Source organism: Pipistrellus kuhlii, unplaced genomic scaffold (genome assembly GCF_014108245.1).
Source record: "Pipistrellus kuhlii isolate mPipKuh1 unplaced genomic scaffold, mPipKuh1.p scaffold_m20_p_1, whole genome shotgun sequence".
Taxonomy (NCBI): domain Eukaryota; kingdom Metazoa; phylum Chordata; class Mammalia; order Chiroptera; family Vespertilionidae; genus Pipistrellus; species Pipistrellus kuhlii.
In genome coordinates this window covers 168,568,316-168,593,525 of record NW_023425404.1, presented here as the reverse complement: position 1 = coordinate 168,593,525, position 25,210 = coordinate 168,568,316, and the positions used below count along the sequence as shown (strand labels likewise).

The window sequence follows — 25,210 nt, the reverse complement described above, 5'->3', positions numbered from 1 at the left end:
ATTCTTTTTCAGGTACCTCTTAAGCACAGCGAATCCTGTATGCACAGAGGAGGGGGAGGGAGGACTTTTGGGTTTCCTATTACTGGTCTGTGAGGGCTCAAACATTTGTATTCTAGAGATGATCTGACAGTTGTCCCCCAAACGGTGTAAGAGACATCCTGGTGACTTTCACAGTAACAGGCGTATGCATGCATACCTACAGCAGCAGGAAGCAAGGAGTGATGAATTTTGCAAGAAGAGGTATGGGCTGGAACAGGTGTTGGAAGCAGCAGCAGTTTACAGCGATAGAATGGAGGAAGTACATCACAGATGGGAGAACAGCATGGACCAAGTTTTACTAACCCGAGACATAACATGGTTCTTCAGCGAACTCTAAGTACCTTTGTTCATTTTGCCACAGTTATGGTGGATTCATTTCTTTCTTTCTTTTTTAATTTTGTTTTATTGTCTAAAGTATTACACATAGTAGTACATATATCTCCCCCGTCTCCCCAGTTGACTTTCCCCCAGGTGGATTCCTTTCTTGTTCCAGTATTTAGTGATAAGCTTCCTCGGTTCTTCACAAATTTCAAGTTAAATATATGTCAAATATTTAGAAAAGTGCCTGGCACATGGTTAGCACTATCTCAGTGAAAATTCTTATAACCATACAGCTCAACTTTTTAAAAGTACAAAATATTTTTTAAAATTCTCTAGCCCAGCCTACCATCCTATCCCGTTTTCTATGCTTGCCCTCCTTAATCTCCATCCTTCAAACACCCCAAACAATTCCTTTCAAAAGCCAAACGTTTGAAGAGGCCAGTCTAAAACAGGTGCAACACAAACATCCATAAAACAGAAAGGCCTTGCAGGACAAGGGCAAATGTTCCATGTTTTGGATCTGGGTGTGATGATTGTCAAACAAATAGAATCTAAAGCAGGGGTTGACATTTTTCGTCTGTTCCTGACAAAGTCCTATTTCAGAGGTTTGTTGACATAATCGCCTCCCGGCCCTCTAATAAGAACCTCGTCCTTGCCAAAACCGGTTTGGCTCAGTGGATAGAGCTTCGGCCTGTGGACTGAAAGGTCCCGGATTCAATTCCAGTCAAGGGCATGTACCTTGGTTGCAGGCACATCCCCAGTAGCGGGTGTGCAAGAGGCAGCTGATCGATGATTCTCTCTCATCGATATATCTAACTCTCTATCCCTCTCTCTTCCTCTCTGTAAAAAATCAATAAAATATATTTAATAAATAAATAATAAAAAGTGTATATAACTAAAAACAAAAACAAAAATAAAAACAAAAAAACCTAATTCTCCGTAGATCGCCTGCAGAATCAGTGCGGGAGTGCGGACCCGGCCAGATGTGGCGGTTCTCCCGGCCAGTGTGCCATGTAACCAGGGCGCTGGGGCTGAAGTGGCACCTGGAAAAGGTAAAGAGGAAGGGAAGGCCGGCCTGGGTATTGGGGCAGAAGACCCAGGAGGGGGCAGCAGTAAGGAGCCGCGCCGTCCCGGGCCGGTGGGTACCGGGGGCGGTAGAGGGTCTAACCGGGTGGGGCGTGGGGAGGATGCGAGAGAGGAACGTGGCGAAGGTACCTGCCGGGGGCGCCGCGTCCAATGGGAAGAGCGCGCGAGCAGCCGCACCTCAACCTGCCCGATAACGTCACGACGCCGGGGCGGACGCCGGGCCAATGGGAGGCCGCCTCGGGCAGGGGGCGGGGCCTGGAGGACTCGGGGCCGGGCGCCGTGAGACAGTTGGCGGGGTCGGGTGGCCACTGCGGGAGAGGGAAGCGCGAGCGGGGCGGCCGTGGACGCCACCGCCACCTCCCGCATGGTGCCGAGCCGTCCGTAGGCGGCGGCGGCGGCGGCGGCGGCGGCGAGGCCTGCGGGGCGGCGCCGCGGAGGGGGTCGGGGTCGCGGCTTCCCGGCGCCCACACTTCCTCCTGCGGCGGCCGTCTCGGTGGGGGCGGGATGGCGGCGGCCCCGGGGAGCGGCCGCGCCTCTGCGCCCCGGCTGCTCGCGCTCCTGCTGCTACTTCCGCTGCTGTGGGCCCCGGCCCGGGTCCGGGCGGCCCCCGACGAAGACAGCCTCCGGAACAAGGAGCCGCCGGCGCCCGCGCAGCAGCTGCAGCCCCAGCCCGTGGCCGCGCAGGGCCCCGAGCCGCCGCGGGCCGAGGTGAGCCGGCCGGGCCGGGCCGGGCCGGGCCGGGCGGGCGGGCGGGCGAGGCGGGCGGGGCTGCGGGTACCAGGCTCGCGGCCGCCGGCGGCGGGGGAGGGGAGTCTGCAGCCGGGCTCCCGGGGGTTGGGGACGGCGGCGGAGGCGCTTTTCCGGGGTCAGGCCGGGGCCCCGCCCGGCTCCGTGTGCGGCGGGGAAGGGACGGAGCCCTCTGGGATCGGAGGACCGGGATGCTGCTGAGGAATGGGGGAAGCCTGGTCGGTCCGATGGGGGGGGGGGGGGGGGGGGGGAAGGGGAGGGCTGAGCTGGGAAACACTCATCCCAAGTAGGAAGTTTCACCCCGAGGGGCGGCGGGGAGGCTTCTCGTATTCAGAGGAGAGAAAAGAACACGGGGCTTCTCATTCTTGGAACCGCTGACCCAGATTCAGCTTCGCAGGACTCGTGCTTTTTTTTTGTTTGTCCTCTGACAAATGTACCTGGGATTTTTGCAGCGTGACGCGCGCACTTTTTAAAAAGCGTGTTCTCGCTTGTGGGGAGCAGCCCTTGGGCTCGCGGAGGGATGGGCAGCGCTGGGCAGGAGTAGCGGGGTGGGTGCTGCCGCTGAACGTGTAATGAGGATCCCAGACTTGTCCCCTGGCCTTCCCTGAATAGGTATTAATGTCTTAATGTATGCTCATAGGACCGCTTAGTCACTTATATCTAAACGTAAAAATTTCCTACACACACCTGCCCTGGGCTTCCTCCTCCTTTCCAATTTGAATTCCTGAATTCGGATCTTCCGTCCTGTGACTGGCCCTCAGCCCCCCTCCCTCCTCTCCTTTCACCCGAGGCTGTATGGAGCCACCCAGCGAATCTTCCTGAACTTTGAATTCTGTGTTCCTTCTCGGAAATCTTCCCAGCGTTGCCCCTGCCTGCCTGCCTGCCTGCCGGCCTGCCTGCCGATTTCAGTCCAAGCCTCTTGAGCAGGATGTTCAGGTTTCTGCAGGATCTGGCTCCAGCCAACCCCCAGGCTTCTTAGTCACCGCTCCCTGGCCCACGTGCTTTGCTCAAACCGGAGGGAGACCTTGCCATGTGCGCTCGGGGCCAGGTCTCTCCAACAAAGGGTCTCCCCGCACGGGCTGCGGGAAGCGTGGAGCCCACCGCTTAGAACCTGGCCACCCTCCCAGAGCCAGCAGCTACCTCCCTCTCTGCGAGGACTTTCTCGCCTCGCTCAAAGGGATTTCTCTCTGGCTCCTCTTTCCTGGGCTTTAGCTGACCCTGTTTGCCATTTCCAGGTCTGAAACTGAACTGAAATGCTGATTCGTGACATTCATTCTTACAGAGTTTATCATTTAGTCTCCTGTCATTTAACTCATTGGGAGTTTTGTTTTCTTTTCTCCCCCAAAACATTCATTATTAAGTAATAACTTTGTGAGATATTTTTAATGTAATTTTCTAGGCCTTTCATTACAGTTTTAGTCATACCATGACTTTTGAGATACAAAATAATACCCTTTAGACAACGTGGGTGAAAAAAATCCAGCCATAAAATAAAGTCATCAGTGTCTAGTGAGCATATTTAAGTGGCCATATGGATCCTTATCTTTAAAATTGTGGATGTGGAGGCAAGGGGCCGGCACAATATATGATGTTTGTCTTTCGATATTTTGATATATTCTTAGTAATTATTTTTTGATAGGAATATATTCTAATTTCTATATCATAGTAGAATCCAATTGTTTTAATTATATTTTCATCTAATTTTTTGGTAGGCTCAACTGCTTTCTCTACTTAGAGTAAGTACTATAGCATGTTAGGAGACATTTTTTAAGGGTTGGCTATTTAAACTTACCCTTTTCATGCCACTGTGAGAGTGGATTTCTGAAAGTAAGGGAGGTTGGACCTCTTCTAATGATCATCATTCAAGTGTAAGATGTATTATTAAAATGCAGTTATATCTTACAGGGTGTTTTGAAGCAAGATAACTGAATTTCTAACAGCTTTCTACTTTGGGTATTTTTTTTCTCTATGATCAGATAAAAGTCCGGGGAATTCCCTCTGAACTTAGAATTAAACCCCAATGTATAAACAAATGGAAAGAAATATGGTTGATCATTTGTATTCACTTATGCAGTTAATGCTTCTAGTGACTTACTCAGTTTTTTTCTTATTCCTTCCCTAGGCTGAGTACATAATATAAGAAGCATTAAGTCCTTTTAGTTGAGGGAGGTTAGATAGATTTAATAAAGGTAATTTTTAATTTGCTGCATATTCTGGAAGTCCCAAGAACTGTTCTGGTTAAGTAGCACTGTTGATAAAGCCTGTTATCTGACCCAATACAAATTCTTGATATTTACTGTTTCTTGGCATTTCTTTTATTATCTTTTAACTGTGAGAAAGCCTTCCGCACAATATTTGACCTTTTTTTTTTTTTTTCATTTTCATTAAGTTAACAGTTCTGCTTCATGCAGTCCAGTCTCCCATTTCTAGCCTCTTTGTAGCTAAGATTGAGGCCATGAGATATGAGAACGCTTTTCTTGCTCAGGATTGCTGTGTCAGAGTGAAGTGAACGTTATGTTGCCAAATTCATTGCCTGGTGTTCTACCATCAAAGCAATTCATTAAAATCAGTGAAACACATATTACCATTCAAATGTCCAAATTTATAAGTCCATTAAAAACAATATTCATAAAAATAAAGTTGTTAAAACATTCATTAAAATAAAAATGTATTTGTTAAATATGTATTCTAGTATGAATTAACAAGTAACATTAATAAAAAATAAAATATTTAAAAAACAGACTAAACCATCCATAAAAAGAAAAAAAATTTTTTTAAATACATTTTTATTGATTTCGGAAAGGGAGAAAAAGATAGAAACATCAATATGAGAGAATCATTGATCAGCTACCTCCTATACTCCCCCTACTGGGGATTGAGCCTGCAACCCCGCATGTGCCCTGACAGAATGGAACCCTGACCTGGTTCAACTAGTGAGCCATGCCAGCCAGACTGATGGTGAAAATTTATAATAAAATACAGTCTTTATTGTAATACAATTTTTAAAAACCAGGTTTACCCATGGTGTCATTGTTGAAGTTGAATGTATATTTTTGTGCACACTTTTGATCTTCTGAAAGAGGTTTTCTGGCTTCTTATAATAAAGTACTATAATGGTTAGGAGACACTTTTAAACCAATTCTAAGCATTTCCTTCTGACTCTTTTATCCTTAAATAACCTAACCTCTTGTGTGGTAACTTTTGTTTAGCACTTTTTGTTTTGTGTTTTTTGTTGTTTTTTCAGGGATATCACTCTCTTTTCTAAGAAAGTATCTTCATCTTCCCTAGTATTTTGTGTAGATGAAGATTCTGCTGCGCAAGTATCTTGTTTTGTTTCATAATCAAACATATGTATTCATTTGAACTCTAGAACTAGGAGGAGTTATTTTTTCATTGTTGACTGTCATTTTCTTCCTTGAAGATCATGAAAGTAGAAAAGAATACTTTCTAAGTGAGCATATGTTTTTCCTTTTACAGTTTTTCAATTTGGAATTAATTTTAACTTTGAGTAAAGACAAGTCAATTTCTAATTATAATTTGTTGATCTTACTTTCAAGATGTAAATGTTTTAGGTTTTAGACCCAAATTAAAATAATGAAATGTTATTTGTACTAAGGAAAACACTGTATTCTGTTACTTACTATTTCATTACACTATAATTGAAATGATAGTCACTGCATCTGACTCTTGTACACATCTATTATTTGCTTCTCTGCCCGTACCTTCTGTCTTCAGACTGGACAGAACTATTATCCTTTCCATACCTTTTCTCTGTGTCCATGTGTCTATTCTCTGATCTCTGGTATTTTTCTTCCTCGATATCTTTATCTTTTTATTGGTTCCTTTCTGTCTGCATACACATGCCCATAGGTTCTTACCTACTTGGGGAAAGAAAGAAGGAGGCCATTAATTTAAGTCACCCTGACTGCGTTATAAGCATACCTTGGTTCATTGCGCTTCACTTTGTTGCGCTTCACAGGTATTGCGTTCTTTACAAATTTGAGGCAAGACCCTCCACCAGCAGAAAGATTACGACTTGCTTTATTGGGAGGCTGGCTTTATTGTGCTAGTCTGGAACTGAACCCACAGTGCCTCTGAGGTATGGCTGTCGTTTTGTTTTTCAGTTTTATCAACCAAATTTCTTCTCTCTAGGAAATGAGCTGCTTTTTTACTTTGCTTTAGTCTTCCATTATCTGGCTTGAGCCCCTGTCTTTTTATTATTATTATTATTATTTTTTTTTTAGGCCTCATGTGAGGATATGTTTTTACTGATTTTAGAGGGGAAGGGGGAAGATACAGAGAAGAAAAAAAAATCACTATGAGAAAGAAACATTGATCGGTTGCCTCCCATATGTGTCCCAACCGGAAATCAAGCCCACAACCTGAGTATGTGCTCTTTCCAGGAATCAAACCTGCAACCTTTTGGTGAATGAGACAGTGCTCCACAACTAAGCCACTCAGCTAGGGCTGAGCTCTGTCTTTTTATTGAAATTTCATTTTTGAAGTATAACTTTACCTTACCTAATTGCTAAATGGAGGGCTCTTTTTCAGTTCTAATTTGACTCTGTTCTCTCTCTACTTTTTGAAGAGTTGGACTCCCATCTTTGGTGTATGAACTTGGAAAAATTATTTAACACTATTGGTCCTCGGTTACTCATCTTGTGTTAAATTGGATAACAGTTCTTAAGGTTTTTGAGTATTTGAATAATATATATGAAAATACCTGTCATCTAATTGATACCGTGTTTCCCCGAAAATAAGACATCCTCCGAAAATAAGACCTAGCGCATGGAAAGATAAGACATCTCCTGAAAATAAGACCTAGCGCAACTTTGGGAGAAAAAATTAATATAAGACCCTGTCTTATTTTCAGGGAAACAGGGTAGTAAGTAGCTCAGTGAATGGTGTTTGTCTCTATCTTGACCAATTGTGGTGATCTCTGGCCTGGCTTTCTAGATATTTAAGACAGTTTTTTTTTTTTTTTTTTTTCCCTCTCTCTCTCTCCTCTCCCCCTCCCCCTCCTAATCCTTTTTCCCCTAAAAAATAGACAGTCCCTAAGGCTTTTCAACTTAATCTCTAGGCCTTTTCCCATGGGAATTTCATCTACTTGCAAAGCTCTAACTGATAAATTTAGGCTTCCAAATACATGCCCTGAGGCTAAACTCAGGGGTCCCCTTTGTATGACTTCTTGGAAACCTTCATTTGAAATGCTTTTTTATCACCTCAAATTGAATGTGTCTGAAACCAAACCCCTTATTTTTATTTCTTTTTCCTACATACCTTGTAGGAATACTAGTATTTCTCTTAGTCAACCCGATAGAAAACCTTAACCATCATCTTTGATTCTCCCCTCTTTTTAAAGTTCTGTTGACTCTCTTTCCATAATGTAGATAATTTTTTTTCCCTTTTATCGATATTAATATTGGTTTTGAGCAGCTGATTTCCTAATTAATTGGTCTGGTGGCTGGTATTTTTAGCCCTGATGTATAAGTCACAGTGCTTTAATTAAGTTTGTGTCTTCTACTCAACTTTTAAAGGCTTCTTGCTTGCCTCTAAGTTGGGCCATAACCATACAGGATTTTTAGTCTGGCCCTTATGTAGCTTGTTACCCCACCCATTCATCTGAAGGTTTGCTTCCTATTCTCAGAACATGTCAGTATTCTTTCACATTGTCAGTCCAGGGAAGGAGGTAAATGCATGTACTCGAATGCATTTTCAAGTTCGCCTTTGCATGAGTGATAGTACTGAATTCTGCCGAGACTTTGAAGGAGCCTTATAAAATGAACCTCAGAACCAACTTCCCTCATCAGTCAGAGATTGCCCCATAGCTGTTAACTCTATACTTGTAGGTAGTGAATGCGTAAATGCAGGGCACTTCTGGTCAGACCTATATGAAGATTTAGAGCTTATAAGGAATTGGTTTCGATAGATAAAATAGATAGATAGATAGATAGATAGATAGATAACAAATAGATATAATCTTAGTCTCTTCTCCCTTTGTAACCATCAACTTGTTCTCAATCTATAGATCTATTTTCTGTTTTGTTTTAGATTCCATAAGTAAGTGAAATCACAAAGTATTTGACTTATTTCATTTAGCATATCATCATCAAGGCCCATCCATGTTGTCACAAATGACAAGATTTTATAATATGCCTGTGTCTGTGCATGCGCATGAATGAATCATATCTTTGATTAATTGTTTTGCTTGTATCTGTCCAGTGTTCCCAGCACCACTTATTAAAGAGACTATCTTTACCCTATTGTATATTATTGCCTCTCTTGTTATAGAATAAATGAGGATTTATTTCTGGTTGATGCCATTGATGTGTGTGTGTGTGTGTGTATAATTATACCAGTACTATACTATTTTGATTATTGTAGTTTTATAATATGGTTTGATATCAAGAACTGTGATCCCTACTTTGTTCTTTCTCAAGATTCCTTTGGCTGTTCAGGGACTTTTGTGGTTCCATATAAATTTTAAGATTAGTTTTTCTTAAAATGTGGTGCCTCAGAGCCGGTATTAGTATCAATTAAATTGTGACATTAATAAAATATTTAAAATGTAGTGTCTCAGAACCAGTACGTAAAGAATGAGCATCGTAGAATGCTCACTAACTCTTTAAAGCAGCCAACCTTTTGGACCTCACAGACCACCAGTTGGCGACCCTGTGTTGAAGTGCTTAAAGTGTTTGTTGCCCTTTTGGAACTTTGTTACGTTTTCAACTTAAATGTCAACCAAAGCACTGTTTCTTTTTATCAGGACATATTATCTCTTGGGATAATTTTAGCCATTAGTGTAGCTCAGTGGTCGGCAAACTCATTAGTCAATGGAGCCAAATAGCAACAGTACAATGATTGAAATTTCTTTTGAGAGCCAAATTTTTTAAACTTAAATTTCTTCTAAATAGACTCACCCAGGCCGTGGTATTTTTGTGGAAGAGCTGCACTCAAGGGGCCAAAGAGCCACAGGTGACTCGAGAGCTGCAGTTTGCCGGCCACTGGTGTAGGACCATCAACATCGAGCTATATTAGACATCTTAGCTACAGTCAATTCTTTTTCCAGCGTATTGAGAGCTTTCTGAATCATACTCTTTCCTCTAAAGCACATGTGTCAAACACAAGGCCCGCGGGCCAAATCCTTCCCGCCAGGCCTTGCAATGTGGCCCGCACCGTGCTGTCATCACTACACTCCGCTGCGTTTCCATCACAATGACAGTTTATGACGGTTCAGTAAACCATTCGGCCTGCGATTTAGGCTGGATTTTAGATTTTGGCCCCTTCTCTGATTGAGTTCGACACCCCTACTCTAAAGTGTTAATGAAATTTATCTCAGCTTCCTGTTATTTGGATGTTTGATAAGCATACTTTGGTCCTTCACACCTGTTACAAATAAAAAGCTAAGAACTTAGTCTCAGCTCACAAATTCTTAGAAAAGAAGGTAATTTCAATGTGTGGATATAGTTGATCTACACTTACCATATTTTTCGGACCATAAGACGCACTTTTTTCCCCCCAGAAGTGGGGGGGAAAAGTCCTGCGTCTTATGGTCCAAATATAGCCTACACATATACTTTAAAAAAAAAGTTTTTTTACTTGCCCGGCTCTGTGTGGTCTCTGTGTGCTTGCCCGGCTCTAAAATGGTTCTAAATGCTGCTGTTTACAGGGTTGATTACATGTGTTTATGACTGTGATGTTGGGTTTTAATGCACATAAAATATTTTAGGACACTATTTGTTTCAGAATCTTTTTTTCTTCATTTCCCTTCTCTAAAAACTGGTGCATCTTATGGTCCGGAGCATCTTATGGTCCGAAAAATACGGTATTTAAAACCAGAGGCCTGGTGCACGAAATTCATGCGTGGGTACAGTACCTAGGCCTGGCCGGCAATCAGGGCCATCTTCCACAGCTGTCCACAGCTGGGCCCGACCCCCTGCTACCCACCAAGGTTCCTGGTGTTTGGTGCTTGGCAACTGGGGGAAGGGACTGAGAGGTCCTGTTTCCGCCCACTTCCTGCTCCCCCTTCCTGCCCCCCCAAGTGGGTGGCCATCAGGTGATGGGTGCCTGCAAGCCAGTAAAAGGAACCAAGAGATAGTCAGTGTGCCTCATAGTGACTGGTCCAGCTGTTGTTCTGCCGTTAGGGTCACTTTGCATATTTTCCTTTAATTATATAGGATAGAGGCCTGGTGCACAGGTGGGGGCCAACTGGCCTGCCCTGAAGGGGGTCCCCAATTAGGGTGGGGGATCCCCATTGGGGGCAGGGCTGGTCTGGGCGAGGGGCCACCTGCAGTTTGCAGGCCAGCCCTGCCCCCTGGCTTTGTCAGGAAGGACTTCTGGAAGAAGTATGGTCTAATTAGCACATCACCCTTCTATTAGTATAGACTGTTTTGTAGAATTGTACTTGGATCTGCATTGTAGCAATCATCAATTAGAGGTTTCTGTCATTACTAATGGTTTTCAAAATGATTACACAGTAAATAAGTCTAATGACCATGACAGAAAAAATATCTTAATTCACATACAAAATAAAAGAATTGTAAATAACTACTTATTTAAAAAAAAATAGCTGATGTATATATATTTTTTTATTTCAGAAAGGACGCACACCAGCTGTCCCAGTTCATACTAATAAAGAAGATGCAGACACCCAAACTAATTTGGGGTTTATTCATGCATTTGTCGCTGCCATATCAGTTATCATTGTATCTGAACTGGGTGATAAGACATTTTTTATAGCAGCCATTATGGCAATGCGCTATAACCGTTTGACAGTGTTGGCTGGTGCTATGCTTGCCTTGGGCTTAATGACGTGCTTATCAGGTAAGTAAGTGTGCTTTTCTTTCTAGTTTGTTTATTGGTTTTAAGCAACAGCATGGTGTTTGGTATGGAGTCACTGAATCATTCAATTAATCATGGAATTTGGTTCATATTCCAGAGTTTTATAAAAAGAAAATGGTTTTAGTTCCTAAATTCCTGAAAACTATTCTACATTTTAAAAATTAAATGTTCAGCTATTCAATTAAAATACATACTCCTGCCCAAACTGGTTTGGCCTGCGGACTGAAAGGTCCCAGGTTTGATTCCAGTCAAGGGCATGTACCTTGGTTGCGGGCACATCCCCAGTGTGGGTGTTCAGGAGGCAGCTGATTGAAGTTCTCTCCCATCGATGTTTCTGACTCTCTATCCCTCCCTTCCTCTGTAGAAAATCAATAAAAAATATATTAAAAAAAAAGATATATACTCCTCATTTATTCACTGGATTGGAATCCTTACTTTTGCTGTATATTCTTTCTTTCCTCCCCTCCCCCCCTTTCAGTCCAGATAAGCTTATTTATGTCTAATATCTTACAAGTAGAACTCAAGCAGCCACACAGAATTGCATATTCTCCTGTTGAAGGACATTTGATAATCAATAACTGAGGAATCACTCTTGGTTTATTGTATTCTATTAAGCTGTTGTTACCCATTATAGTAAAGGAGTGAAACGCTCTTAGATTCCTACTTTGTGCTGTTACATAGGCTTGCTTTTCAAAGAATTAGATCATGAGAAAAAAAACTTACCACTCAATAATTAGACATAATTTAGTTTCTGATTCAGAAGCAACCTTGAGCCACCTAGCTGGGCAGAAATAGTAAGCTTCCTCCTTAGAGTCAGACTTGGTCCAGGGTCTGACTGCCATGTATTAGTGTAATGGTAAGTTACTGCAGCTCTTTGAGTTTCAGGTTCCCCATCTGTAAAATGGAAATCTCTACCTACCTCATAGGGTCACAAGTGCTCAGTCATTCACCCTGATCTTCCCTCAGCCATTTCCATTTCTGGCTGCTTGATGCTGATAGTAGTTTATGTCTTTTAAAACATGAGTATTTTTTTTTTTAATATATTTTATTGATTTTTGTACAGAGAGGAAGGGAGAGAGATAGAGAGTTAGAAACATCGATGAGAGAGAGTCATCGATCAGTTGCCTCCTGCACACCCCCCCACCGGGGATATGCCCGCAACCAAGGTACATGCCCTTGACCGGAATCGAACCCGGGTCCCTTCAGTCCCCAAGCCGACGCTCTATCCACTGAGCCAAACCGGTCCCGGCTAAAACATGAGTATTTTAATGGTTAAATTAATTTGACTACTTTTCATATTTTAGAAATTTGCATGAGCATTATTCGTATTTCACAATAAAAACAGTTTTCTCTTCAAAAGTAAATTTTGATTATAGGAAATAGGAATAGTGGAGAGGGTTGTAAATGTAAAGTTAACTTGTTTGGAATGAGGTTCAGTAAATTAGAGAATTTTATTTTTGAAACTTTGAGCTTTGAGATAACTAGAAAGCTATCCTCTGCCCATTCCCTCACCGGAAGCTGGCTCCATCAATTCCCCGCCATATTTGTGTTCATCTCCGTTTCCTCAGCTGTAAGTGAGGCTAGTCTCTCCTGCCTGACCATCGGCCCACCTCCCTTTAGCTGCTGGTGCTGTCTGACAGCTCTTATCACCTGTACTATTGAAAGGATAGGTTTTATTTGTGGTCTTCAAACTTTTTCCTCGTGTATCAAATAATTTTGGAAAAGTATGTACCTCCTGTCACATGGGAGTGATCTAAGACTTGTCATATTAAGCTTAAGGCGTTGCGGAGACCTAATTTCTGGTATAGTAAACAAAAACTGTATGGCATTCTTTTAAAACGGAACTTTTTCTCTGCCAAGGGCCATTGGATATTTGTAACATCATTCGTGGGCCATACAAAATTGTCAACTTAAAAATTAGCAGGAACACATGTAATACTTTAAAAAATAAATACATAGAAAGAATTAACTTGCTATATCTGGTCAAACATTTAACTTACCCTAATGCCCTGGAAGGGCCAGACCAAGTGATTTTGAGGGCCCTTTATGGCCAGTGGGCCCGATATTCCCTCCCCCCATGTTTTAAAACATAACCAGTGGACTCTAAGATTAGCAATTTGATAACCACTATCACCATCATTCCTTTAAAAAAGCATAAGTAAACCTTTAACACTTGGAAATTTACATTGTTCTTTTTTCTTATTTTCATTTACTTTTGCCATAGAACTTTAACAATTACAAGTTTTTACCTGAAAATATTTTTTTGGATCACACTGTTATATTCATTTTTGAACAAAAATATGTATATAAAGTGAATTTTAAAAGATGCTGAAAATTTTCTTTAGATCTCTAAATGTTAACAGTTTGTATGAGTGGAGTTCTAGTTATTAGTACATAGTTGATCAAAGCAAAATCTATCACAAATTTAAACATTCTTTAAAAGTTGGAAATGCTTCTCTTGAGATAATACAACTATTATTATTTGTTTCTAATTATCATCTGAGGACACATATTTATTGATTTTAGAGAGAGAAGGAAGATGAGAGAGAGAAAAACATTATCTGTTGCCTCTGCATATTCTGACTGGGGATCAAACCCACAATCCAGATATGTGCCCTAACTGAGAATTAAACCTGCAACTGTTTAAGTGTATAGGACAATGTTCCAACTAACTGAGCCACCTGACCAGGGCGATAGAATTATGATTTTTATTTATTTATTTATTTATTTATTTATTTATTTATTTATATTGATTTTTTACAGAGAGGAAGAGAGAGGGATAGAGAGTTAGAAACATCTATGAGAGAGAATCACGGATCAGCTGCCTCTTGCACACCCCCTACTGGGGATGTGCCCGCAACCAAGGTACATGCCCTTGACCAGAATCGAACCTGGGACCTTTCAGTCCGCAGGCCAATGCTCTATCTACTGAGCCAAACCGGTTTTGGCACAATTATGATTTTTAAAATTAGTTTATATATACTGACCTGGCGGGGAGATATCATGCTTACAAAGGTGATTTTTCCTAGGGCAAGGCTTATCCATTGCACTCTGGATGTGCTGACCCCTGTGATTCTTCCCCGCCCTCCCCCCCCAAAAATTTTTTTTTTAAATAATAAAATTAGTTTATATGTCCATAACAACTTATTGCTACTATAGAGCAAGGTTTAGAATCAATTCTGATCTTTTTAAAAAATAGATAAAAAGGCAGATAGATTGTATTCACATAAATAAGAAGGAATTTTATTATACCATGTCACTCAGTTCCTTGGAATTCCTGGGTTATAGATTAAGAATTACATACTAGTTGGTTTATCATAAAAAATGATAAATCAGCTGGCAACTTAATAACTTCTTTTGATTTTGTTGAAAGCAGAGATTTAGAAACCAAGCATACAAAGAAAGTTTTTCTGAAATTTATCAAATGACTGTTCTTATACATATTAGTCTTATACTTAGAAGTACTTGGTATAACCGAGTATACTATATTTATAAATGGTTGTGAAAATAGAAATATTGTTCATTTCAGTGTACTTTGCCAATAAAATATTTCACTTTAAATTTTGTATCACATTGTATGTTTTAAATATATTTTCCTGGGACCTTGGAACTGTAGATTTAGTACATTCAGTTTATGGAAAATATCTACCACATTACCCAATTGCCATGAAGTATATCCATAGTAAATCATTTAAGTCAGGCTTATTTTCTGACAGAAAGCATTTGACTTTGCTTTTGAATTTAAATAAACAGGATATACATCCCTGTGACAACTATCTACTTTAGAATTTTAATTCTAACATGGATGGATGGATAAACTTGGCATGTAACCCTGCCATGAGTGTGCCACCTGGGTGAAATAAGACACAGAACTCCAGTGTCTCTGATGCTCTTTGTTATTACAAGACTCTGCCTTAGGGAAAATGAATTATTGCTACACTGGCAGGGGATGAAAAAGGCATGTTATTTAGTGAAAATTATTACTACTGAGGCCAAAATATTCTGCTGATGCCATAACCAATATTTCCAATGACCATAATGCCATTATTTCTAATGCTGTGATCTTTCCAGAAACGTGTATAGGACAGGGAAGACCCAAAGACATATCTCTGGTTTATGATGCCTGGATTGAGAACACCAATATTTCAAATCCCTTTCGGTGTCCTAGAATATCTATTTTTCTACACAACAGGGAAATGCACCTTAGGAAGTTGGGTGAAGGTGTATTTGTAAATTGAGCAGAGGACAACTGCGAAGAAAGGACATGAGAGGAGAACCTGCATGACTCCTTAACTATAAGCATGTTTTCAGGCAGATGAGTTTAGGAAAGAGTAGAGTATGGAAGTTAAGAACATAGGGTGCATGCGTTCTTTCTGATGGCCAAGAGTCATATGGAAAAAAACGCTCAAAGTCATTAATCATCAGAGAGATGCAAATTAAATCAACAATGAGGTATCATCTCACACCTGTCAGAATGGCTACCATCAACAAATAACAAATGATAAGTGCTGTGGAGGATGTGGAGAAAAGGGAACTGCTGGTGGGAATGCAGTCTGGTACAGCTACTATGGAAACAATATGGAGTTTTCTCAAAAAATTAACAATAGAATTGCCATTTGACACAGTAATCCAATTTCTATGAATATATCCTAAGAAACCCAAAACTCCAATAAGAGATTATGACTAGTTCTTGACTAGAACTCTACATAGCTGAGGTTTGACCTTATAAAAGCATCTTATCTGGCCCTCATTATGTTAGTTTTATTCACTCTGTTACGATTTCTTTTTTTCTTCCTTTGCAACTAATATGCAATCTTAGGGAAACATTTTAAGACTGTAAATACCTTATTCTCCTAAGTTTAGCATCAGTTGATGACTCCTTACATGATTTAAATCTTCCCCTGATGCTTGCAAAATGGGCTTTCTAACTCCGGTACTTCACTGCACTTACCAGTGAGCCCTGCATATTACTTTACAAAGAGCTCTTCCTCCTCTCCAATTGGTTTGTCTTCAGTATAAACTAATGAATTTTCTTTTTCCAGTGGTTTATAATGAACTAAAGGCCCGGTGCATGAAGTTTGTGCATGAGGTTGTGTGTTCCTCAGGCCAGCCTGCACCCTCTCCAATCTGGGACCTCTCGAGAGATGTCCAGCTGCCTGTTTCGGGCCTAAATGGACAGCTAGACATCCCTCTCACAATCCAGGACTGGTGGCTCCCAACCACTAACCTGCCTGCCTTCTTAATTGCCCCTAACCACTTTTGCCTGCCAGTCTGATCACCCCCTAACCACTCCCCTGACAGCTTGATTGATGCCTAACTGCTCCTTGCCAGCCTGTTTGTCCCTAACTGCCCTCCCCTGCAGGCCTGGTCACCCCTAACTGTCCTCCCCTATAGGCCTGGTCACCCCAACTGCTTTCCCTTCAGGCCTGGGTCTCCTCCCAACTGTCCTCCACTGCAGGTTTGATCACCCCCAACTTTCCTTCTCTGCAGGCTTGATCACCCCCAACTGCCCTCCCTTGCATGCCTGGTCCCTCCCAACTGCCCTTCCCTGCAGGTCTGATCCCTCCTAATTGGCCTCCCTGCTGGCCATCTTGTGGTGGCCATCTTGTGTCCACATGGGGACATCTGTCTTTGATCACATGGGGGCAGCCATCTTGGGTGTTGGAGTGATGGTCAATTTGCATATTACTCTATGATAGCAGCCTGGTACACAGGTGGGGATTAGCTGGTTTACCCTGAAGGGTATCCTGGATCAGGATGGGGTTTTCTTGGGGTGTAGGGCAGCCTGGGTGAGGGGCGTATGTTGGTTTGCAGACTGGCCATGCCCCACAGAGTCCTTGATATCTGGAATTTCTCTTTTATAATTGAAATTTTGTAGTCTTGAACAGAGGCCTGGGCTGGCCTTAGTGTGCAGGAAGCTTGGCTTCCTCCATTGTCTGCTCGCTCCATGGCTGTAGCCATATTGGTTGGGTTAATTTGCATACTTGCTCCTGATTGGCTGACTGGCGTGGCTTGGTAGTGGCAGTATGGTCAATTTGCATATTACTCTCTTATTAGATAGGGTTACTTAACTATATTGTTGCTTAAATCTTCCCAGATTTGGTGGCTGGGGCCCCTCCAGATTGGCTCCTTTGTTCTTGTGACATGTTCTCATTGTTTATTTTGTTCTTACTTTCTAGTGTAAACACGATAGTGCAGGCTCATCTTGTATCTTCTCTGTCCAGTGTTGGAATTAGCCATTTCTCTGAGGAGCCTTTTAGTGGGGAATGGTATTAGAAACCAAGATCTGGGTATAGCAGGGCCTGACAGCAGGACTAGGACCTAACCCATGTCTGCTGGCTCCAGCTCCAGGGAGATCTTTGTGTATCTCCAGCAGTGAGGTCAGAGGCCTGCCCCAAGAGAGAGGAGCTTGTCACTGACATTGTCCAAATTTGCCGTGAATAGTGATAATAAAAAGGTTGTCCTTTGTCTATTTTATCATTGGTTTTGATTCTCAAAAGATAATGCATTCTCCTACTGCTCCCCACCAGCCATGGGAAGCCACCATGTTCTGGCATGCAAACGTGTTCTGGCCACCTTCAGGCGCTGCTTGCTACAGGTGTTTTGTAAGACCTGTGAGTAGAGTGGGCCTAACTCGTTCCCTTTCTCAAGACAACTCAATATGTTTATGGCTTTAGATTCTTACCTCAAAGTCACCATTTATCAAGGTGGAGATGAGGCAGAGCTACACAGAATGCAAACCCAGGGATGAGATGCCATGTAAGTAGAGAGATTCAAAAAACCCCCACAAGATCTGTGAAAAATGGCTCAGTTACTGAGATGTCTTTGCTTGGCCTTTTATTGGACAGATTAGAAAATAGATTGTGTGTGTGTGTGTGTGTGTGTGTACTAACACATATATAATTCAAATATAGATGTACACATCAGCATAGGTTTGGCACATTTCTAAACATGATTTAATTTTTTTTTTCAATTTTGTAATATAATGAAATAGGGACTAGTTCACTTAATGTAGTTGTATGCTTGTTAAGGCAGATTTATAAGTGTTGTACCCATTTTAGAAAGGAAGAGTAATTATTATATATATATGGAAATGTCCTTTGGCCCTTTCATATTTTCTTTTCCCCTATCCATATTTTAAAAATTTTAATTACTGAACTGATACTAATGTGTTTCCCAGTTATGATTTGGGATAGTTTTTGTTCATTTGTGTGTTTTTTTAATGGTTTGAAAGAGAGAGGAAGAGGAAGTGGGGAATAGGAGGGTGGGGGAGTTGGGGGGGGGGAAGAAGCATCAACTTACTGGTCCACCCATGTATGCATTCGTTGGTTGACGCCTGCATGTGCCCAGATTGGCAATCAAATCGGCAAGCCTGGTGCATTGTGACAACTCTTCAACCAACTGAGCCACCCGTCCAGGGCAGGATTTGGGTTCTTGCTGGTCCAAGTATAGTTTTTGTATAACTTACATAATTGTCCTCTTAACAATGGAAAAGAGTGGAATTGAATAAGTTTGGGTTCATTATAAATGTTATTTTAGTATAAGTATAAGGAATTCATTTTCTTTTATGAAATTTATTTTAAATAGCTACAAAGGAGCAGAGTTTAAATCATGCCCTATGAGAATCTTGTTATAGTTTTTCAATATAGAAGTTTATAATTTAAAGATTTTTGATGAAAAAAATATCACTTCCGTGGGAACTTGGTGTAGCTTTCAGGTTATATAAGATTTCAGGATCCTTAGAGGACAACAAAGTTAACCTTCTACCTAAAGTAGTAAACATGTCTAGAGAGGAGTTCTGTGGAACATGTGCTATCTTCAATTGGAATGCTGATTTTTTTCCCTTAAATATATTAATTTCAGTGAGGAAAGGAGAGGGATAGATAGAAACATCAATGATGAGAGAATTGTTGATTGGCTGCCTCCTGCATGCTCCCTACTGAGGATCAAGCCCACAACCCCAGGCATGTGCCCTGACTGGGAATTTACTCCTGACCTCCTGGTTCCTAGGTCGATGCTTAACCACCGATCACGCTGGATGGGCAAGGAACACTGATTTCTAGATAATCTATCTTAGGTCACTGGCAAGACCTCAGGGTTCAGTATTGGGGAAGGGAAAGAAGTGGGATTATTTAAGGTTATTATGCATTACATTAGCTTCTAATACAAATACTATTCTTTTAGAACAGGAATAAATTATGGTTTTTGAAGGCTGTGATATTTGCTAATTAACCAGATATACCGTGGCATTTTCTTCCAGTTTTGTTTGGCTATGCCACCACAGTCATCCCCAGGGTGTATACCTACTATGTTTCAACCGCATTATTTGCCATTTTTGGCATTCGCATGCTTCGGGAAGGCTTAAAGATGAGTCCAGATGAAGGTCAAGAGGAACTGGAAGAAGTTCAAGCAGAATTAAAGAAAAAAGATGAAGAAGTAAGTTGTAGCACTGTTAAATATCTGGACCAAAAAGGCACTCAACTGAGAAGAAACTGTCCAGAGGTTTCTCAGTGGTCATCCATGGCTGGGTGATGTGTGGTTTTTACAGATATAGCTTAGTTTGCTTAGTTTTCATTCATTCTGGGTGTGATGAGACTCTTCCTGGGTTAGTGTGAATGTAGTGAATACTAAATGTATGGAATCAGGTTCCTTAATTAAGGAACCTGATATAAACTTCCGAAAAAGCAGGAACTACTTTTCTCTACAGTATCTAAGCTAGCAAAGGATCAGTAAATACTGTTTGATTGTTGGGGGAGGAATGCAAGCATTGAGAATATGTTATTTGTTGCTGTGTGAGACAGTAATTCAAAAGATAAGTTTGGGGTCACAACTTTAGTTTCTTGGAGAATATTCCATAGAATTATCTTAAAAAAAAACACACACTTTTTAAAGAAAGATTAAGTAATTTTGTTCAGGTTTGTTTGCTTCCTGGGATCAGTGGTTTTTTGTTTGTTTTTTAAAATTTAGTTTCAACGAACCAAACTCTTAAATGGACCGGGGGATGTTGAAACGGGGACAAGCACGATACCTCAGAAGAAGTGGCTGCATTTTATCTCACCCATCTTTGTACAAGCACTTACATTAACATTCTTAGCAGAGTGGGGTGATCGCTCTCAGCTAACCACCATTGTTTTGGCAGCTAGAGAGGTAAGCGCACATAACTGATGTTCCTTCGCTCCAGAGCACACTGGACAGAGTCAGGGTTATTTCATATGCTAGAGTATTTATTTCAGCCAGGAATCCTGCTCCTCTTTAAAAGTGACCTTCTCCCAGTTTCTCCAGTCAGTGAGATGGTATTCTTATGTGCAAACTTAATTGCTCTCTTTTTGATTCATCTTCAGTTTTGCCAGAATGATGCTGTGTCAGTTGTCTTGGCTTGGCTTTCTTCTCTCAGAACTTTTCTTTGTATAGCTGACAATATAAATTGATATAATTTTTGAAGGTCAGTTTGTCATTAAATACCTAAAACCATAAAAGTGGGTATCTTTGGGTTCTTCCGTTCCTTGTGCAGAGATGACTTAGAAAATTTAAGTTCCTTGTGCAGAGATGACTTAGAAAATTGATTTTAGGGAAAGAGGAAGGGAGAGGGAGAGAGATAGAAATATCAATGAGAGAAAAACATCCATCAGTGCCTCCTGCATGGCCCTCACTGGGCAATCAAGCCCACAGCCCAGCACCTGCTCTGATGGAATCAAATGGGCGGCACTCAGACACTGGGTCACGCCAGCAGAGCTAAATTACATATTTTTATCTGATGGCAGGATTTAGATAACTAGCTTGATTACCATGTTTTTCATTCCTAGGAAATACCATAAAGGAACAGCTTCCTTAACAAAAACTGCAGTTAAGATAGAGAATAGGAGTTGAAGGCCCAGATTGAGATATTTGGGGCAGAGGAGCTTCAAAAATGCTGTATTTGGGGGGAAAATAATAGAATTCGGCTTTTTGTTAGATTCCTATATTTTAAAACAAACTTTCTTTTAAAATGTCACTTTATTGGCTTTGCTCTATCGTTTGCTTGATCTCCAGCCTCTTTGATTGGCCTCTTTTATTGACTTGAAAGTGACCACTTCGTTGTGGAGGTGGCAGTCCTGTGGGTGGGCTATCAGGAGGACAGAATCATTGCACTTTTCTGAACACTGCCATCTGAATGGCACAGTGGCTTGTGAGAGGCTCAGCATTCCGTCTGAGTTACCTTGGTCTAGCGTGTGGCACATGCTGACTGAGTTTGAGTCTTTTGCTATAAGATCCCATTTCCACAGCACCTCCTTGTGACCTATTTTGTGGGTTGTTCTGTGAAACAGTATAATGCATGTAGGGTCCCCAACACAGTGAGCACTCAATATTAGCCACCTTCCACACTACCAGCACCATGGGAATATATGTTTTTGTCCCCTTAACTTTTTTGTTGTAATTTTTTGTATAAAACAGGTATTCTAGTTCAGTTGGTTTAAGTCTGAACTTCATTTCTGTTTCCATCATAATTTAGTGTTCCCATACTGGATTCCACAGAAACCTAGTTGTCCTTTGACATGTTAATGGGTACTAAGCAAAAAAATAAATAAAAATTAGAAGGTTCTAGGGTCAACTAAATTTGGCAGTAATACATCCTGTTTTTTTTTCGTTCTGAAGATTGACTATACAAAATAACAAATACCGAAAAATCTTTTGTTAAAGGAACTATTTATTTAATCCAGTGATTTTTCAAATATAATTAAAAAATATATATTTTTACTGATTTCAGAGAGTACGGGAGAGGGAGAGGGAGAGAGAGAAAAACATCAGTGATGAGAATCATTGATTTGCTGCCTCCTGCACACCCCACACTGGGGATTGAGCCCACAATCTGAGCATGTACCCTAACTGGGAATTGAACTGGGACCTCCTGGTTCATAGGTCAACGCTTATCCACTGAGTCACGCCATTTGGGCCAAACATCGCTTTCAAATAGAATGAAAGCATCATCTGGCTTACCAGTTTTAGAAGTTGTACTACACACTTTGGGAAAAGCAGTCCCACTCTCCTGTTCTCAGCAGGTGTTTCAAAATGTCTCCATTTCCTTAGTTTCTGCACATACACTGCATACTCCTCACAGCCTCACTTATCACTTCAGAGAGAAGTGGAAATCATTCTACTTCATTCCCACCCATCCCCAGGCAGTCCTTTACCTCCTGGGATGCTAGCCCACATGTCCTAAGGAAATGGAGACATTTTGAAACACCTGAGAACAGGAGAGTGGGCCTCACAGGTAATGTTCATACAGTGCTTGGAGTTCATTGTAGCACTCGACAGGTCCCGCTTTGCTCATCTTCGGAGGCTATTTGCTTGGCCATCTCTTTGTCTTTTGAGTGCCTCTTCCTTTGTCATCCCTTCAGTCTTGCTAACAACCTCTGCATTCTCTCCGCGTTTTTACATTCAACCCCATAGCTTTTTCACCATTGAACTTAACTGATTCTTGACATTCTCCTCGTGTCATCCATAAACCCCTTCTCCATCGCTTCCTCTGCCTTTTTAATCTCATTGGTATTATTTATCCACAGAACTGTCACTGAGACACTTGGGTGCCATGCCTGAGGACACAGTGGAGAATGGGGACAGGGCTCTGTTCTTAGGAAGCATAGTCAGACTATACTGTAAAGGTTACCAAGTTCCCCCAAAACAGATGTTGCCTTCTGGAGGAGAAGTCTGCCTGCCTGTGAATTAAGTTTAATAACAGCTGAAAGGTTGGGTTTTTTTATTTTGCACATTTTTTTTCTTTTATCTCTAGTCCTTGTGTAATTGAAACATATTCCTTCAGGCAGCTATTATAGTTTCATGAATCTACATCATAATTCTTAGAATGGTTTTGTGCTTTTTTGAGTTGTTTTTGACCTCCATTTCAATGCTTAGTTACCTTTCTCAGGTAACAGTTTCAATGCTGGTTTTAAATTAATGTTACTTTGCTTCCAGGATCCCTATGGTGTAGCTGTTGGAGGGACAGTGGGACACTGCTTATGCACTGGATTGGCTGTAATTGGAGGAAGAATGATAGCACAGAAAATCTCTGTCAGAACTGGTACGTTTTGTTTTTAATTACAAAGAAAATGCCATGTCTTAATTCTTGGAATCACTGAGAGAGCTCAGAAAGGAAAGGGGCAGTTCATTTTAATTATTTCACTGTTTTTACTTCTGAAGTAGACTTGGTCTTTGTAATAAAAATCTCTTTAAGAGGTCCATTGTGTTGCCCCTACTTTTGCAAACATGGACTATCATATGTGTAGATGTACAATAAAATATAAATTCATCCATTAGCATTACTGATTCATGGTAGCTTTTTGTTAAGATTAATTTGCAGTAAAACAGCCATGATGTGGAAATAGAACTTTTGGGCCTAAAAGTATGTGTTACAAGATTGGGAACCATAGGTAAAGACTGTATTTACTGATTCTGTTGAAAATTTCATACTTACTTGGTAGGCCCAAAAGATGGTTCTTTGCTAGCCAGAAGTTATTGGCTGTTCTCTTATATAACTGGGTTTTAAGATGAGTTCTGTTGCTCATCAGTACAATTCTATCATTTCTCAAAGCAGTGCTGGAGAAGACACTAATTCTTACTATTCAAAGTCAGGCATGTTAAGTGTTTCTTTGCTGTGGAAATGGGGTCTAAGCCAGTGGTTCCCAATGTGGGGCAACCCCCCACAGGGGGGCAATTTAATTTTTAAGGGGGTCAATTTGAGAATGAGTTAACAGCGAATTTTTTTTGCATTTATGGTTCTAGGGGCCTCACATATAGTATATGCATATATAGTGACATTTATGCATTTCAGTTCTGTTTTGGAATTTTATTTGCTATTTTTTCATATCACTTCATATTTTTTTTTTTTAAACAATTTCTTAGTGATTTCTTCCTCAGTACTTCAGCTGTCCTTCCCCCCCCCCCCCCCTTTTTCATGAATGCTATGTTCTTTGGATGCATGTTTAGACCAAGTTAATGGCCTTTTAGGCTTCCTCCATGTGACTAGGAGTTCACTTTTTAAATAAGAAGAATTATATGTCGGGGGGAGGGGGGGTGATCAGGATTTTAGAGATGCTTAGGTGGGGCATGACCATAAAAAGGTTGGGAACCACTGGTCTAAGCTTTCTAATTTGTTTTTAAGGTTAATTTACTTGACTGGAAAAATGATGGACAACGTCTTGTCTTCCTCAGAGGAATTTTGCATCATTTAACTTTTTTTCTCTTCTCTTGCAGTGACAATCATAGGAGGCATCGTATTTTTGGCATTCGCATTGTCTGCACTATTTATAAGTCCTGATTCCGGTTTTTAACAAGCTCTATATTCATGTAACTCTTGTGTTTATGTACATAGTGTACATTGAAACTAACAGTGATGGAAAATACTGTATTTTATAGCAATGAGTTATTATGATGTCCAAAAGAAATAATCATTGATTCTATTTGCAACATGGATTTTTAAAAGAAACCTGACGTCTAAGTGTGGATTTTTCTTTTCTCTAGGATAATCATGTTAATATGACCCTTGTTTTAAGGACTCTTTTTGCTTTTGGTGGGGGCAGTATATACAGAACCATTGTGCAGTGGGGTCTATCATTTGATTTCCCTTTTCAGCACTGACTAGTTTGTAAGGAATATATACGTTTTTTTCCTGAATCACTGAGGTGCTTTAAGATGTTTATCTTAGAATTTTTCCTCCAAGCCAGTAAGCAGCCATTTAATCCTAAGTCTTTTCAAAATTAAGTTGTTTAAAGAAAAGAGAGAGCAAGAAAAGTGTGTATTAATTAGCTTTTCCACAGGTTCCATATCCAGTGATTCAACCAACCACTGATTAAAAATACTTGAAAAAATGTTACATTGTTGCTGATGTATATTCTGTAGTTAGGCCTACAATGATAGGTTGTGTCTTTACTGAATATGTACAGACTTTTCCTGTCATTATTCCCTAAAATATAGTGTATCAACTATTTACGTAGCATTTATATTGTATGAGGTACTATAATCTAGAAATGACCTAAAGGAGATATGAGTAGTTTACATGAAAATACTCCACCATTTTGTAAAGAGACTTGAGCGTCCCTGGGGTTGAGGGGAGGGGTCCTGGAACCAAACCCCTCAGACACCAAGGGACAACTGTACTGCTATTTCAATAATATAACGACAATTGTTTGCCAGGCCATCCTTC

General features: G+C 40.9%; 2 protein-coding genes and 1 non-coding gene across 3 annotated transcripts; 2 read left to right on the top strand and 1 right to left on the bottom strand.

Moving 5' to 3' along the window:
* Nucleotides 1–774: 774 nt before the first annotated feature.
* On the bottom strand, nt 775–2,166 carry LOC123651166 (wiskott-Aldrich syndrome protein-like). The gene is made up of 3 exons (XM_045571292.1): nt 1,876–2,166; nt 1,290–1,837; nt 775–803 (listed from the first exon to the last, which is right to left on the bottom strand). Exons 2-3 carry the CDS (start codon nt 1,810–1,812, stop codon nt 775–777), a joined length of 552 nt encoding a protein of 183 aa, XP_045427248.1. The 5' UTR covers nt 1,813–1,837; nt 1,876–2,166.
* TMEM165 (transmembrane protein 165) lies at nt 1,762–24,781 on the top strand. The gene is made up of 6 exons (XM_036415962.2): nt 1,762–2,154; nt 10,791–11,016; nt 19,295–19,470; nt 20,002–20,181; nt 22,984–23,089; nt 24,262–24,781. Exons 1-6 carry the CDS (start codon nt 1,951–1,953, stop codon nt 24,336–24,338), a joined length of 969 nt encoding a protein of 322 aa, XP_036271855.1. The 5' UTR covers nt 1,762–1,950; the 3' UTR covers nt 24,339–24,781.
* Nucleotides 14,014–14,169, top strand: LOC118709585. Its single transcript, XR_004985060.1, has one exon. It is a non-coding gene; the product is annotated as a U1 spliceosomal RNA (small nuclear RNA).
* Nucleotides 24,782–25,210: the final 429 nt, after the last annotated feature.

Coding starts and splice junctions, on each gene's coding strand:
- LOC123651166 (XM_045571292.1), bottom strand. CDS start 1,812: ATGCGGGAGGTGGCGGTGGCGTCCACGGCCGCCCCGCTCGCGCTTCCC. Junction 804..1,289: donor GGCGATCTACGGAGAATTAG/GTTTTTTTGTTT, acceptor CACCTGTTTTAG/ACTGGCCTCTTCAAACGTTT.
- TMEM165 (XM_036415962.2), top strand. CDS start 1,951: ATGGCGGCGGCCCCGGGGAGCGGCCGCGCCTCTGCGCCCCGGCTGCTC. Junction 2,155..10,790: donor CCGAGCCGCCGCGGGCCGAG/GTGAGCCGGCCG, acceptor TTTTTATTTCAG/AAAGGACGCACACCAGCTGT. Junction 19,471..20,001: donor TAAAGAAAAAAGATGAAGAA/GTAAGTTGTAGC, acceptor TTTAAAATTTAG/TTTCAACGAACCAAACTCTT.